This window comes from Bubalus kerabau, chromosome 17, assembly GCF_029407905.1.
Source record: "Bubalus kerabau isolate K-KA32 ecotype Philippines breed swamp buffalo chromosome 17, PCC_UOA_SB_1v2, whole genome shotgun sequence".
In the NCBI taxonomy this organism is placed as follows: Eukaryota; Metazoa; Chordata; class Mammalia; order Artiodactyla; family Bovidae; genus Bubalus; species Bubalus kerabau.
In genome coordinates this window covers 66,969,566-66,986,812 of record NC_073640.1, presented here as the reverse complement: position 1 = coordinate 66,986,812, position 17,247 = coordinate 66,969,566, and the positions used below count along the sequence as shown (strand labels likewise).

Here is a 17,247-nt window from a genome sequence, read left to right as displayed (position 1 = left end):
ACCAAACGTGTGTGTGTGTGTGTGTGTGTGTGTGTGTGTGTGTGTGTGTGTGTAGCACTGAGGAGGACGATTGTCAGACATGGATCTGGGCCCCTGGGTACTCCATTTCCTCTCGACTGTTAACAGATTACTGAAAAACTTGGTGGCTTACTTACAGTTCAGAAGCCCAACGTGGGTCTCACTGAGTTCGAGGAGTTAAAATCAAGGTTGTGTTCCTTCCGGGGGCTCCAGGGAAGAATGTTTCCCAGCCTTTTCCAGCTTCTAGAGGCTGCCCACATTCCTTGGTTTGTGGCTACATCATTTTGGCTTTTTTTTTTTTTTTGGCTGCCCTGGTCTTAGCTGTGGTTGCAGCATGTGGGATCTATTTCCTTAACCTCAAATTGAACCCAGACCCCTGGACCACCAGAGGTCCCCATTTTGGCTTCGGTTTCCTTCCTTGTCCTGTCTCCTCCTCTGACTGATCTTCCTGCTTCCCCCTCATAAGAATGCTTGTGATTACATTTAGGGCACAAATGTAATAACCAGGAAATTTTCTGCGTCTAAGATTTTCAGCTCCATCACATCTGCAAAGACCGTTTTGCTGAGTAAGTTGACATATTCACAGGTTCACAGAATTATGACATGGACATCTTTGGGCATTCCCTGATGACTCAGCAGTAAAGAATCTGCCTTCAATGCAGGAGATGCAGGTTGGGAAGATGCCCACCTTGGAGGAGGAAATGACCACCCATTCCAGTATTCTTGCCTGGAAAATACCATAGACAGAAGAGCCTGGTGGGCTACAGTCTGTGGGGTCGCAAAGAATCCGACACGACTGACTGAGCACACACATGCAGCCTACTGTACCTATGTCAGTCAGTCAGTCAATTCAGTCGCTCAGTCGTATCAGACTCTTTGCGACCCCATGAATTGCAGCACGCCAGGCCTCCCTGTCCATCACCAACTCCCGGAGTTCACTCAAACTCATGTCCATCGAGTCAGTGATGCCATCCAGCCATCTCATCCTCTGTCGTCCCCTTCTCCTCCTGCCCCCAATCCCTCCCAGCATCACAGTCTTTTCCAGTGAGTCAACTCTTCGCATGAGATGGCCAAAGTACTGGAGTTTCAGCTTTAGCATCATTCCTTCCAAAGAACACCCAGGACTGATCTCCTTTAGAATGGACTGGTTGGATCTCCTTGCAGTCCAAGGGACTCTCAAGAGTCTTCTCCAACACCACAGTTCAAAAGCATCAATTCTTCGGCACTCAGCTTTCTTCACAGTCCAACTTCTGTGTCTTATGTACATGTATGTAAAAGTCCATCTAACTATAATACTATTTACATACATTATGATACATAATGCTGTATAATATATGTACCTGTGACATGTAATTGTACATGTCATTACACATATGAACATATGTGTAATATAATGGTAGCCTAGATGAAAACTCCCCAGGTACCCTATAAAAGCCATAGCCTTTACAATGACCAATAAGAAGGGTGATCATACAATTTTTCATCCACAAGGCACTTGAGAGTGAAAACAGACCCTACTGATAATTACAGAATAAAAGACATAAACCAGGACATATGGTCACCCTGTTTTTTTCGGTTCTGTTTTGTTTTTTGTGTTACATCATACGACTTACAGGATCTTAGTTCCCTGACCAGGGATCCAACCCAAGCCCCAACACTGAAAGTGCTAAATCTAGCTACTGGACCACCAGGAAATCCCCTGTTCACCCTGCTTCTAAGGCCCTGTTGGGTCTGCATCCTCACCTTATTTCCTCCCACTGCACTCTCCACTGTTCCCCTCCAGCCACACTTCAGCCTTCCCATTACACACCAGGCACACTTCTGCCCCAGGGCCTTTGCACAGCTGCTTCCTCTGTCTGGAAGGCTCCTGGCACTTGATCCACGTGGCCTCATTTTCCTTAAATGTCCCTTCACTGAGGAGGCCTCTCTTGGCAATGTAATTGAAAATCACATAGAACAATCACTCAAGAAGAACCTCCTGGACTTCCCTGGTGGTCCAGTGGTTGAGAATCCACATGCTAAAGCAAAGGACATGGGTTTGATCCTTGGTCCAGGAGATTCCACCTGCTGTGGGGCAACTAAGCCCGTGTACCACAACTGCTGAGCCCATGTTCGAGAGCCCAAGAGCCACAACTGTTGAGGACCATGTGCCTAGAGCTGGTGCTCCGAAACCAGAGAAACCACTGCAATGAGAAGCCAGCACACAGCAACTAGAGAGTAGCCCCCTCTCGCTACAGCTAGAGAAAGCCTGTGCACAACAATGAAGAGCCAGTGCAGCCAAGAAATAAATATATAAAAATTTAAAGAAACACTTCATGTCCCCCTTCCTGCCTTGTTTCCTCTTTGTCATGATCATGACTCTGTAACATACCATATATTTTCCTTTTGTTTGCTTGCTTTAGTTTGATTTTTGGCCTCACAGCTTGTGGGGTATTAGTTCCCCAACCAGGGATGGAAGCCATACCCTCTGCAGTGGAAGCACAGAGTCCTAACCACTGGACCGCCAGGGAATTCCCAACATATATATTGCTTGTTTACCTTGCTTGTTACTGGCCTCGCCCACCTCAGTGAGAGGTCCATGGGACAAGGATCTTGGTTGACTTGGTTCACTGCTGTAGCCTCACCACTTGGATCAGTATCTGGCTCAGATTCAGCACGGAGTATAGCATCATGGAATGAAAGTGGTTGACTAGGAGACTTAAGGCTCATGGGTACACTCTATAGGAGACTTGGGTGTGAAATGGGGACCTAACATCCTTGGGTATCTGACATAGTGGAATCCCAGTCACATGGAAATCCAGCTGTGCACAGGTTCATGGATGACCAAGAGTGGGGATACATGATTGTAGCACATGGATGAGCTAGAGTGGGGACATATGATTATAGTGGAGCCCACATGAAGAGCTAGGGAATCTGATGGTGGACACAGAATAAATAGCGACCAAAAAATTCACAGGGACTTCAAGGGGTTCTGGAAATTTCTCTGTAGGAGGATTGTGGAGTATTCTCAATGGAGGTATGGATACAAGATATTTAAAAACATGCACCTTGATCTGTGGGTGGATATGGGGCCCCAATGCTAGTGGGGAAAGGAGGCCGGGATGGGCAGACTTGGGGTCAAGGGGAACAAAGATGAGCGTTGGATCAGCAACTCCCCGAATTCTTTCTCTCTCCCTGCTTCTGTCTCCTTTTTTCCCCTGTCCCTCCAATCTGCCCTATCTCCCCCAGCATCTAGGCCTCCACCTGTGTTTACCCCCCATATTTTGGGGTTCCTAGCTCTATGCTTATTTGTCACTCTCTCTCTCCATCTGTCTCTCTTCGCTCTCTGTCCACCTCTCTCTTTGCTGTTCCTCCTCCCTTGTCTGTCTCCCTCTCTCTCCCACTTTTCTCCTCTCTCTGACCCTCCACCCTTCCCGTCACCTTCCCCCGGTGCCCCACCTCTGTATCTTGTCTCCTCTGCCCTCGTCCCTCTATTTCTGTCCATTTCTCTCCCCATCTCTCTGTCTCTCAACCACTGTCTCTCTCCTCCATTACTCTCAGTCTCTCCCTGTCTCTGGCTCTGTTTTCGGTTCATCTCTTTGGCCTGGCTGTCCCTCCATATCTCTGTGTCTCTAACCCCCGCCCACCCCCTACCCCGGCCCATTCCCTGTCTCTTCACCTCTCTTTCCCTTCCCCTATCTCTCTCCATTTCTATCTCTGATTTTCTCCATCCCTCTTTCTCTCCCAGGCACCTTCTCCCCTCTCCTCCGTCTCCCTGTCTCTCTGATCCCCCTGGTCTCTCCTGTCTCTGCCCGCCTGCGCGGTCCCCCGACTCCCTGTCCGGCCCCAGCCCCGGTTCTGGCGGTCCCCGTCTCCCGTGCCTCTGTCTCCTTCCCCCACTCGTGTCAGGCTCCGTCTCCCTTTGTGTCGCCCCGGCTCTGCCCCTCCTGTGTGCCCCATTCGTCTGCCTCCATGGTCCCTCCTGCATCCTTCCGTCGCTCCCAGCATCCTCCCACCGCGTCTCCGCGGCTCCGGAGCCCAGGCCCGCCCCCTGCCCCCGCTCCCCCTCCCCCTCCGAAAGGGTTAACTTTGGGGAAGGGCCCGGAGTCCCCGGATGGTGATGTCAGCGTGCCGGAGAGAAAGGACGAGGTGGCGGGGGGAGGCGGAGAGGAGGAGGAGGCGGAGGAGAGAGGGCGCGTGGGGGGGCGGGGGGGACCTCGGCCTGCAGCATCCGCCGGCCCGCACCTCAGACCCCCCCGGCGGGGGGAGGCGCAGGAAGGGGGGGACCGGCCAGAAACGGGCTGGGGAGGGGGGGCCGCGCAGCCCCCCCGGGCCATGCTGACTCCCGGGGCCTGACCCCCCCGGGCCAGCCCCCCCTCCCCCAACTCCGCGGCCCGCCGACCGGGGGGGCCCAGCCCAGCCCCCTGGGGACCCCCGGAGAGGTGGGGGGTAGCCGGGGGGGCCGGGACGGAGCGGCCGCCGGCCCCCACCGGAGGGACGGGGCGACTGGCCGCAGGGGGGGCGGCCGGGGGGCCGGTCGGGCCGGGACCAAGGGCATCATGTCGTCCGGGGGCAAGGATGGGGGCGGGGGCTCCCCCGCCTACCACCTCCCACACCCACACCCACACCCACCCCAGCACGCCCAATATGTGGGCCCCTATCGGCTGGAGAAGACGCTGGGCAAAGGACAGACAGGTGAGCCAAGGGAGGGGGCACCCGGGGTGGGGGCGAGGGGGGATGGGGGCAGAGAGCGGGGCTCCCGGGGCCCCGAGTCCCTCTCAGAGAAGGTACTCGGGGTCCAGACTGCCGGGTCTCCAGGCTGAGGGGGTGAGGGCTCGGACTCTGGGGTCCCGACTCCTGGGGGAGGTGTGGGGCCCAAAGTCTCCCCCGCTTTGGGGGATAGAGGTTGGAGGGTCCGGCCCCAGCGTGGGCAAGGGACCTTGGCCTGCAGCCAGGGTCCCGGCCGCCGGAAGCCCAGGTCCTTGGCGCAGTACAGCCGCAGGCTGGGGTGAGGTGCCGGCATGGGGGTGCGCCTCCCGAAGCGGCATCTCTCCGCACTGTCCTTTGGCCGCAGATGGCCTCTGTTGGGGTGACAGGGGCACTGAGGCTGGAGCGATGGGGTCTCCAGCATCCTGCCCCTTCTCCAGCATGCTGGCTCGGAGTGGGGACAGGGAGTGGAGAGGTGGAAAGGTGGACGAAGGAGGCAAATCCCTCAGGGGTGGCTGTGGACTCGGGGCGGGGGGTGGGGGGGGTGCGGTCATCTTCTGCTGTTGCTTAACCTCCTTAACCTCTTTTCTGCCAGGTGGGCGGTGGGTGGGTGTAAGACAGGAGCTGAACACCTGAGTTCTGGGCCAGAGCTTCGGGGATCAGGGCCCAGGCCTGGGGGAGGGTCAGACTCCGAATCCCAGGGCGAAAAGTGTGAAGGTGTTGCTGACCTCAGTTCCTGAGTTTTGGGGGAGGAAGGGGCCATGAGCATGGACTTGAGGGTTTGAGGGAGAAGGGGCTGGGGGCTCGGACTCCTTGGTCTGAAGGTGGAGGGGGCTGGGGGCCTGCATTTCTGGGTTTAGGGCTTAACCTTGGGGAGTGGGCATACCCTTGGGATGTGCATGCTCCCAGCTGCAGCTGCTGTTTTTAAAAGATCAAAAACAGGGCTTGAGAGGTCTGGGTTTGAGAGGAGGTGGAGGAGGATTGTCTGGGAAGGGGACAATCACAAGATTATATTCCTTGGGAGACATGGTGTCTCCAGAAGATTAAAGGGCAGAGAACTCAAGGAAGTGATGGGCTGAGAGAAAGAGAGAGAGGTTTGTCTGAAGGAGGTAGACTGGAGGACACAAAACTATGGAAACCCAACAAGGCAAGACAGTGTGGAGAGGTGAACTCGAAGGGGCACACGGGAAGGACCGAGAGTCCAGGGTGGCTGTGGAGGTAGGGGGAGGCAGGTAAGTGGATGGCAACCAGAAGGGACAGAATTGGACAACAGGGAGTGGAAAGAGAGTTGTGTCTGGCAGGAATGGCTGCTGTCAGTCCCCAGGAGTTCAGGTCAGGGTGATTCAGGCCACCGTGAAACAAGCCAGGAGGGGAAAAAGGAGGAAGCAGGTTGGCAAGGCGGGGCTTAGGAGCCAGAGGTGAGGAGACTGCACTGGGAATACTCCCCACATTTTCCGTCCCATTCCCCCAGGTCTGGTTAAACTCGGGGTCCACTGCATCACAGGCCAGAAGGTGGCCATCAAGATCGTGAACCGGGAGAAGCTGTCTGAGTCAGTGCTGATGAAGGTGTGTCTGTGAGCTGGGGGACAGGGGACCCTTTGGGGCTGGGGACAGGGAGGGAGGCAAGGCTGACCGCCCGCTTTTCCTTTTCCCCCAGGTGGAGCGGGAGATAGCCATCCTGAAGCTCATCGAGCACCCGCATGTCCTCAAACTCCATGACGTCTACGAGAACAAGAAATATTTGTAGGTATTTATAGACACCCAGCCCTCCATGCATCCTCCCCAAGTTCCCAGGGTGGGACGTTTCCAGAATCAAGGCCTGGAGGGGCCAGGGGAAACTTAAGCTCTCTTGGCTGGGCCACTGAAAGTCCAGTCCCATCCCTACTGCACAAGGACAACCCCCCTTCACACACTCATAATCCTCCGTGTTCCCATGCTGACCTGGTCTGACGCTCTGGGCCGATTGTACCCTGGCAGCAGGGCAGCTAAGCCTGAGCCGTCCCTGTGCCTGATGGGGGACAAGGCTGATCCTCCCCCTTCCTCTCCGGCCCCCGTCCATCACCCTGCTGCGCTGTGGGGAACACTCTGTACTACATAATCTGGGTGCCCTCAGCCAGATCTGACTTGTTAAGGGCAGATCCCCCTGCCCTTCCCATGTGCTGGGGCAATGGAGCTTAGCAAAGCCCCAGGCTCAATGAATCTTGCCTCTTCCCAAACCCTTCCTCTGCAGCATTGGAGGCTCCTTTCCTCCCGCAGCATAACTCTGGGTGCTATGACTGGACACCCCAACAATGGGTCTGCTCAGGAGTTCTGAGTCTGTATCTGGAAGTCGAATACCCCCCTTAGGTTGGGGGTGGGGTCCAGCTGTCCCGGCTCCAGACAACAGGCCTTTGTCTGGACTCTGGTGACCCAGGGGACAGCTGGACTGGGCAGCAGGAGAGGGGACACCCCCGCTGCTCGACCTCACTGTCCCCAGTTTGAACTGACTCCAGCACCCATCAGAGGCTGGATTTCCCCAGGAAGGAAGCTGCCCCGGCCCCAGGGGCTCGTGGGATTTGTAGTCCTCAGGCTTCCCCAGGTGTGGCGGCGGGGAGGGGCCATTGTTGCCAATTGGTGGAGCTGTCACTCTCACTCCACCATCCTTGTGGGGAGGAGGGCCTGTGGGACTTCGTGTCTCACACAGGAACCTCAGCCTTCCACTGAGCTCATAGAAATTGAGCTTTTGTTTTCCTGGGGCTGATGGGAATTAGATGTTTAGCCTCCCAGAGCCTGATGGGATTTGGAGTCTTTAAAATCTAGGTGGCTGATGGGAATTAGGAGTCTCCATGTCCCAGAGCCTTATGGGAGTTGGGAGTTTTTAACCTCTCAGGACCTGAAGGAAGTTGTAGTCTTTTACTTCAGGGAAGTTGACTTAGACTAGTGCACAAGCCAATTTTTTTTTGCCAACAATTAAAGAGAATTCTAGTTTCTTCATCTCAGAGACTTATGGGAATAAGAGGCTTCCCTTCCCAGGGGCTAATGGGAGTAGGTGGAGGTGGCGTGGTCTTTATTGCCTAAAGTCCTGTGAGAATTGGGGGGATCTCTTTCTTCCAAGTGCTAATGAAGTTGCCTTATCTCCGGAAACAACGGGGAGTCAAAGTATTAATACTCTTGAGGTTGACATGGGAATCTGCTGCCAGGGGGCTGATGGGAATTGAATTTTGACTTCCCGGAGGCTGATGAGACGGTCTCTTTCTCTCAAGGACTGATGGGAATTGGAGTCTTTACTTCCCAGGGGCTGATGGGAGTTGTAGTCTTTACCTCACAGATGTTGACCCTTGAATTGGTACACATTGCAAGTGTCATCGGAGAAGGCAACGGCACCCCACTCCAGTACTCTTGCCTAGAAAATCCCATGGACGGAGGAGCCTGGTGGGCTGCAGTCCATGGGGTCGCTGAGGGTCGGACACGACTGAGCGACTTCACTTTCACTTTTCACTTTCATGCATTGGAGAAGGAAATGGCAACCCACTCCAGTGTTCTTGCCTGGAGAATCCCAGGGACGGGGGAGCCTGGTGGGCTGCCGTCTATGGGGTCATACAGAGTCGGACACGACTGAAGCGACTTAGAAGCAGTAGCAACAGCAGCGTCATTGCCCAAGAATAGATTAGAATTCCATTATCTGCATCCCAGACACTAATGAAAATGAGAACTTTGGCTTCCCAGAAAGTGAAGGTGAAATCGTTCAGTCGTGTCCGACTCTTTGCGACCCCATAGACTGTAGCCTACCAGGCTCCTCCGTCCATGGGATTTTCCAGGCAAGAGTACTGGAGTGGGTTGCCATTTCCTTCTCCAGAGTATCTTCCCGATCCAGGGATCGAACCCGGGTCTCCCGCGTTGTAGGCAGACGCTTTACCGTCTGAGCCACCAGGGAAGCCTCCTTATACTTATATCTTAACACAAATATGGTGGGAATGATAGGAAATAAAACTCGATCAGTTCTCCTAATGCACTTCAAAACATCAAAATTATTTTTATTCACAATTTGTACTATTGCAGGATGGCAAGTAGGTGTGAAAACGGGGCTTTATTTCCTAGGGGCCTCTGAGAATTGGGATCTCTGACCTCCAGGTGCTAATGGAATTGCCTCATCTCCTGAGGAAAACTAGTCAGAGTGTTGACCTCTGAAGTTGACAGGGCTAATGGGAATTGAGTTTCTGCTTTCCAGAGGCTAATAGAAATTGGAGCCTCCTCCTCCGGGGGACTCATGGGAATTGGGATCCTCTTCCTCCAGGGCCAATGGCATCGAGGGCTTGTACTTTTGGAAGAAGGAGGTCAGGCTCTTTGGTCCTCCACATGCCCCTTCCAGCCCTCTGCCCCCTCCATGTCCCCCAGGTACCTGGTTCTGGAGCACGTGTCTGGAGGTGAGCTGTTCGACTACCTGGTGAAGAAGGGGAGATTGACCCCCAAGGAGGCCCGGAAGTTCTTCCGCCAGATCGTGTCAGCACTGGACTTCTGCCACAGCTACTCCATCTGGTGAGGGGGCAGCTTGAGGGGAGGCTGGGACAAGCACTACCCAGAAGGCAGGCCCTTGGGAGCGTGTAGCAGAATGACTGGAAGCTAGAGTGCTGCAGCCCGCTTTTCCAAAATTGAGATATAGGTCACACGTCATAGGGAATTCCCTGGCGGTCCAGTGGTTAGGACCCCATGCTTCCACTGCAGGGGGCACAGGTTTGATCCCTGGTCAGGAAACTAAGATCACGCAAGCTGTGCTGTGTGGCAAAAAACCGAAAGAAACAAACAAAAGTTCCTACAGCATGAAATCCACCCTTCAGAGCGTACAGTCGGTAGTTTTGAGTATATTTGCAATGATGAGCATCACTACTATGTAATTTTAGAACATTTCATCAGCCCAAAAATCATTACCCTGTATCCATTAAGCGGTCATCTCCCCCCATCCCCAGCCTTGGGTAACCACTGATCTACTTTCTGTCTCGGTGAATTTACCTATTCTGGACATTTCCTATCAACGTGGTCTTTTGTGGCGGGCTTCCTTCACTTAGCAAAATGTTTTCAAGGTTCATCCATGTTGTAGTATGGATCAGTACCCATTCCTTTTCACTACTGAGTACTATTCCATTTTATGGCTCTGCCATATTTTGCTTATCCATTTACCAGTTGGTGAACCTTTTGGTCGTTTCTTCTTTTTGGCTATAATGAATAATGGGGACATATGAATATTTACATACCAGTTTTGGTCTGTGACCTATGTTTTCAATTCTCCTGAGTATATACCTAGGATCAGAATTATTGGGTAGGGCTTCCAAGGTGGCTCAATGGTATAGAATCAGCCTGCTAAGCAGGAGATGCAGGTTCAATCCCTGAGTTGGGAAGATCCCTTGAAAAGGAAATGGCAACCCACTCCAGTATTCTTGCCTGGAAAATCCCATGGGCAGAGGAGCCTGTCAGGATACAATCCATGGGGTCATAAAAGAGTTGGATACAACTTAGCGACTAAACAACAGAATTGTTGGGTCATATGGGTGGGTTGCCGTCTACGGGGTCGCACAGAGTCGGACACGACTGAAGCGACTTAGCAGCAGCAGCAGCAGCATGAGAACTCTATATTTAGCCTTTTAAAGAAGTGCCAAAAAATAAAGAAATGCCAGCCCATTTTCCGAAGCAGCTGTGTCACTCAACATTCCCACCAGCAGTCTCAGAGGGTTCCAATCTCTTGCCAACACTTGTTATTATCTGACTTTTTGATTCTGCATCCTAGTGGGTGTGAAGTAGTATCTCATTGTGGTTTTGATGTGCATTTCCCTGATGGCTAATGATGTTGCGCATCCTTTCATGTGCTTATTGGCCATTTGTATGTCTTCCTTGGAGAAATGTCTGTTCAAATCCTTTGCCCATTTTTAATTGAGTTATTTATCTTTCTATTATTGAGCTGTAAGAGTTCTTTATTCCAGGAATGAGGGATGACTCTAGGAATAACTCCCAAGAGTTACTTATTCTAAGAACAAATCTTTTTATCAAATGCATTACTTTTTTCAAGTAATTTCTCCCAGTTTGTGACATGCTTTTGCATTTTTATAACAATATCTTATGAAAAGCAAAGGTTTCACATTTTGATGAAGCCAGTTTGTTGGGGTTTTTTTTTTTCCTTTTACAATTCATGCTTTTTCTGTCCTACTTAAGAAATATTTGCCCAAGGACTTCCCTGGCAGTCCAGTGGTTAAAACTCTGTGTTTCCACTGCAGGGCACACGGGATAGATCCCTTCTTGGGAAACTAAGATCCCACATGCCATGGGTTGTGGCCAAAAAAAAAAAAAAGAAAGAAATATTTGCCTAGCTCAAAGTCATAAGGTTTCCTCCGATGTATTCTTCTAGAAGTTGCGTAGTTTTAGCTCTTGCATTTAGGCTTGAGGTCCATTTCAAATTAATTTTTGTATATGGTGGAGGGTAAAGGCTGAGGGTCATTTTTTTTTTTTTTTGCATAAGGATGTCCATATGAAAAGATCTTCCTTTCCTCATTGAATTGCTTTCAGCTCTCAAAACAAGATATTCAATATGCAGCATTTTAATGATTAATTAAGGTGCAAAATAGATGCCTCCAGGTCATCTTTCAGCCTCATTTGTTTGCACACCTCCCTCTCTGGGATAGGGGATTGGAGATGGGGTGAGGATCAGGCTGAGGGGGTTGAGACCTAGGACCAAAGCTTGGTGATGAAAAGGCAGCCCATTTAAATTGTCAACACCTCTCTATTGACAAGTGTCAGGACTCTGACTTTAAAGACACTGGCCTCCAGGGGGCGAGAGTCAACAGATTTATGAAGTCTAACCCAGTTAAGGACCTCTTCCAACAGAAACTATAAAACCTTCTGCCCCACCTCCCCGGGGACATCATTAACCCTTATATCCTGAGGAGTTTGTCCCAGAGTAGGGAGTGAGCAGGGGGGTGCGAAGGAGGAAGCAATGATGGGCTTTAGTTGACAGTATTTTTTTTTAATTATTCAGTATTGAAATATTTGATTTTTGTTTTGTTTTTGGCTGGGCCATGTGGCATCTTAGTTCCCTGATCAGGGAATTCAACCCCTGTTCCCTGCAGTGGAAGCCGAGAGTCCTAAGCACTGGACCACCAGGGAATTTCTTGAAATATTTGAATTTTTCAAAAAATGTTATTTATTTTCGGCTGTGCGGGGTCTTCGTGGCCACACAGGCTTTTCCCCTGGTTATGTCATGCAGGGTCTCCTCTAGTTGTGGTGGGAGAGCTTTGCACTGCAGTGGCTCCTCGTGCTGTGGAGCCCGGGCTCCGGAGCGCGCGGGCTTCAGTGGCTGCCCCTCTTGGCTCTAGAGCTCAGGCTCCACAGCTGTGGCCCAGGGGCTTAGTTGCTCCGCGGCACGTGGGATCTTCCTGGATCGGAGATCGGACTCCAGTCTCCTGTATTGGCAGCAGATTCTTTACCACTGAGCCACCAGGGAAACCCTGAGATATTTTAATATTTTCAGAACCAGCTCAGTACCAGACCTGCTTACCTCAAAAAAAGATCACTTCGCACATATTCAAATATCTGTGGATAAAATGATACACTGTCTGGAGGTCTCCTGCAAAATCATCCAGTGGGGGAAGGAGAGTGTATGTAGGGGTGGCGATGAGAGAAGATGAGCCTCGAGCTGATAATGCATGAAGCTAGTGGGTGGGTGCATGGGGCTTTGTATATTCTTGTCTCTGCTTTGGAGCGTGTTTGCAAAGGTCCCTAACTAGAAGTTGCTAGACACGATCCCCCTCTGAGAGACAGTGAATGGGGGTGGGGTGGGGGGTTGGTCCTCAGACTCTGGGAAGTGGGCGGAGGCCTGAGCCCCACCATCCTGTCTCAGCCACAGAGACCTGAAGCCCGAGAACCTGCTTCTGGACGAGAAAAACAACATCCGCATTGCAGACTTCGGCATGGCGTCCCTGCAAGTGGGGGACAGCCTTTTGGAGACCAGCTGTGGGTAAGTGGGGGCCCGCCACCTGTGCCCCAGAAAGCGGGTAGAAGCCCGCCAGAGGTTCACACCCCCTCTGTCCCTCAGGTCCCCCCACTATGCGTGCCCAGAGGTGATTAAGGTGAGCGAGGGGCAGGCAGAGGGGGAGAGGAGTGGGCGGGGGTGGGGGGCCTGGGAGAGGTGAGCATCAGAGCCGGCCCTTCTCCTCCCAGGGCGAGAAGTACGACGGCCGCCGGGCTGACATGTGGAGCTGCGGAGTCATCCTCTTCGCCCTGCTCGTGGTAAGGCCATCCTTGCCTCTCCCCGCCCCATTTCTAGAACAGTCCTCTGCCTGCTGGAAACAGAGAACATCTACTTCCACCCTCAACTCAGGGGTTGTCTCCCAGATATTTAACTGGTACCAGGAACGTGTGTGGGGTGGTATTTACCAGTAGAGCAAAATCCCGGGGGCGCCCCTGTCTGTGCCTGGAGCTAACCATCCGGTCACAGAACCGTGAGAAAGTCTGGAGGGTCCCCTGGGAAGGGATGGCACGGCCAGGAGGACTTGGAGCACTCGGGCGAGCAGCTGCTTACTAACTGATCCTAGGGGGTTACAATATCGTAGTGATTAATAGGGGCTTCCGTGGTAGCTCAGTGGTCAAGAATCCGCCTGCCACTGCAAGAGACACAGGTTCGATCCCTGGTCTGGGAAGATTCCCCTGGAGAAGGAAATGGCTACCCACTCCAGTATTCTTGCCTGGGAAATCCCATGGACAGAGGAGCCTGGCGGACTACACTCCATGGAGTCGCAAAGAGTCAGACATGACAGCGACTGAACAACAAGTGGGTTAATAGAACCAAACTGGGGAACATGAGCTCTGACCACAGGGCCTTTGCACCTACTGTCTTGTCCCTGCGAGCCCTGTTGCTCACCTGGTTAACACTAGAGTTCTTGTAGCTCTGAGCTCAATCATCGCCCTTCCAGGAAGCCTCCCCAAGGCCCCCTCCCTCCCGCCATGAGGTCAGATTTCCCAGTGGGAGGCTGTCTACTCCCCAGAGGTTAACAGAGTTGTCATTGTGTGTGTAAGTCCTTGAAGGGTGTCTCTCTGCGCTCGCCCCACCTCTTCCAGACACTGGATTTAGGGCCCCCATGCTGAAAGCCTGGAGTTCACCTCCAGATCCTCAATGAATTACATCTGCAGAGATGTAATTGTAAACAGGGTCACATTCTGAGGTTCCAGGTAGACAGGAATTCTGGGGGGACACCACTCAACTTGCTACACCCCCAGATTCCCACAGGCCTCTCTTGGTCTGGTCTGCCTAGTCCAGTCCAGTGTCACCTCAGGCACCCGGTCACTGTAGGACTGTTTGCTCCATCACCAGCCTCTCCCACTCCGGGCATGAGCTGCAGGCGGTCAAGGGCTTGCTTTGTTCACCACTGGATCCCAGACATGTAATGGAGGCTCGGTCTTTGTTGAGTGAATGAAGATTACCTACCCCTCTCTAACCTGGGGAGAACCATGTTTTTAAAGGACAGGCTCCAAGCTCCAGCCCCAGCCTTTTAGGTGCTGGACACACCGCCCATTGCCAAATCACTGCTCTGCCACTTCAGAGCCAGATGGTCTTGTGCAAATGGCTGGATGCCTCCATGCTTCAGTTTCCCCATCTGTAAAGTGGAGACAGCCCCAGCTCCCCCTCTCCCAGGGCTTGTGGTGAGGCCTGACTGTGTCACTGCATGTGAAGCGCTTAGGCACTCGTCTGGTACATGCTGAGCTCTGTGTGTAAGGGGTCCCGTCATTCCTCATGCAGGGGGCTCTACCCTTCGACGATGACAACCTCCGCCAGCTGCTGGAGAAGGTGAAACGGGGCGTCTTCCACATGCCCCACTTCATCCCTCCAGACTGCCAGAGCCTACTGCGGGGGATGATCGAAGTGGAGCCCGAGAAAAGGCTCAGCGTGAGTTGGGGGACGGGCATGGAAGGACAGTGGGAGGTGGGGACACAGTCCCTGGGGCAGTCATGGGGACAGGTTTCCAGGACCCGTCCCTCCATCCCCAAGGCGACAGCTGGGAGCGGGGTTGCTGGCTGAGCCCCATCCTGGGTCCTGCCCACCTGCCACTCCAGACGGGGAGGAGAAAACACCACACACAACATGCACACACTACACCACACCACACCACACACACAAATGCGAGAGGACACATGTGCATAGTGGACACACACCACACCACACACACACACCACACCACACACACACACACACGCACACAAACATGAGAGGACACATGTGCAAAGTAGATAACCACACCACACCACACACACACCCCCACCAGACCACACCACACCACACACACACACACACACCAGACCACACCAGACCACACAGACACACACCACACCACCCACCCACACACACACACACACACACACACAGACACACACACAAACATGAGAGGACACATGTGCATAGTAGACAACCACACCACACCACACACACACACACACACACACACACCAGACCAGACCAGACCACACCACACACACACACACAAACATGAGAGGACGCATGCATAGTGGGCACACACACCACACCAGACACACACACATACCACACGCACACACAGACACACAAACATGAGAGGACACATGTGCATAGTAGACAACCACACCACACCACACACACATATACACACACCAGACCAGACCACACCACACACACACACCACACACACACACACAAACATGAGAGGACGCATGCATAGTGGGCACACACACCACACCAGACACACACACATACCACATACACACACAGACACACAAACATGAGAGGACACATGTGCATAGTAGACACACACCACACCACACCACACCACACACATACCACACCACACATACACACAAACGCGAGAGGACATGTGCATAGTGGACACACATACCACACCAGACACACAGAGACACACACACCACAGCACACCACACACACACAAACACGAGAGGACATGTGCATAGTGGACACACACACACCACACACACACACACAAACATGAGAGGACGCATGTGCACAGTGGACACACAACCACACCACACCACACACAGACCACACCAGACACACAAACACACACCACACCACACCACACACACACAAACGCGAGAGGACGCATGCATAGTGGACATACACCACACCACACCACACCACACACACACACACACACACCCAACACCACACACACACAGACACACAAACATGAGAGGACGCATGTGCATAGTAGACACGCCACACACACATACACACACACACACACACACACACACAAAGGCGAGAGGATGCATGTGCATAGTGGACACACACAGCACACCACACCACACACCACACCACACACACACAGACACACACACAAACATGAGAGGACGCATGTGCATAGTAGACACACAACCACATCACACCACACACACACAAATGCAAGAAGACGCATGTGCATAGTGGACACACACAGACACACAGACACACACCCGGGAGGCCGCATGTGCATACTGGACAAACACACTGACACACTCACATACCCCACACCAAAAAAAAAAAACCCACACACCACCGCCAACCTGGGAGGGCGCATGCGCTTAATGGCCCTTGCAAGGTGGGGTGGCGCGTGGGCAGGATGCCACTGCGCATGCGAGAGATGTAGCCAGGCACTCCCCCCCACCGCCCTCCGCAATAGTCAGGCTGCGCCGCGAGCCGCCACTAGGGGGAGACATGAGCCGGCGTGCTGCCCGCCCTTTGGGGGGCGCGTTAGGGACCCCCCCAACGCCACCTAGGCAACTTTAATTGCGCACCTGCTGTGTTCAAGCGACCTCACTTCTGCTTCTCTACCAACCACGCCCCTCACAGCTGGAGCAAATTCAGAAACACCCCTGGTACCTGTGAGTATGGGGGAACTGGACACCTGGGTCCTAGGGGGAAGGAGAGGACCCCAAATATCAAGGGCCCCCAAAGTAGGAGAGCCCGCTAGGGAGCGGGGTGCCAAGGGTCCTGAATGAGGAGGGGCTGGGGGTCTGGACTCCTGGATCTGAGGTGGAGGTGTGCTGGGGCCCTGACTCTGGGGTTCCCAATAAAGGAGCAGGCTGGGACGGGGGACCCTGGAGCCTCCGCTTTAGGAGACATAGGAGATGCCCGGTTCCCTACGATTCTTCTCCTCCCCAGGGGCGGGAAACACGAGCCAGATCCGTGCCTGGAGCCAGCCCCGGGCCGCCGCGTGGCCATGCGGAGCCTGCCATCAAATGGAGAGCTGGACCCGGATGTCCTGGAGAGCATGGCGTCACTGGGCTGCTTCAGGGACCGCGAGCGGCTGCACCGGGAGCTGCGCAGTGAGGAGTAAGACCCACCCCAATCCTGACAGACACCCTGGTCGCATGGGGTGAGGGGGTCCCCCCACAGCCTGCCGGGTGGCCAGAGACAAAGACCCTCTTGGGGAGGCCTGGCCACTAGAAGGGGCATGGAGCTGTTCCAGGGGGAACCAGGCAGAGGTGGGTGGTAGGACCAGTGGGGAGAAGAAAGGATGCTGAAAGCTGAATAGATGCTGAGGAGGACTCAGTACCTCA

The 17,247-nt window shown here is 53.4% G+C and overlaps 1 protein-coding gene across 1 annotated transcript in view; it reads left to right on the top strand.

The window, feature by feature from the left end:
* Window positions 1-4,556: 4,556 nt before the first annotated feature.
* The window catches only part of BRSK1 (BR serine/threonine kinase 1), a 23,775-nt gene continuing 11,084 nt past the window's right edge, over window positions 4,557-17,247 (top strand). Inside the window, exons 1-10 of the mRNA XM_055553085.1 lie at window positions 4,557-4,692; window positions 6,176-6,270; window positions 6,362-6,447; window positions 9,079-9,219; window positions 12,566-12,682; window positions 12,761-12,794; window positions 12,886-12,954; window positions 14,462-14,608; window positions 16,538-16,569; window positions 16,850-17,020. Coding sequence (XP_055409060.1) covers window positions 4,557-4,692; window positions 6,176-6,270; window positions 6,362-6,447; window positions 9,079-9,219; window positions 12,566-12,682; window positions 12,761-12,794; window positions 12,886-12,954; window positions 14,462-14,608; window positions 16,538-16,569; window positions 16,850-17,020 — 1,028 coding nt within the window. The remainder of the gene's footprint in view (window positions 4,693-6,175; window positions 6,271-6,361; window positions 6,448-9,078; window positions 9,220-12,565; window positions 12,683-12,760; window positions 12,795-12,885; window positions 12,955-14,461; window positions 14,609-16,537; window positions 16,570-16,849; window positions 17,021-17,247) is intronic.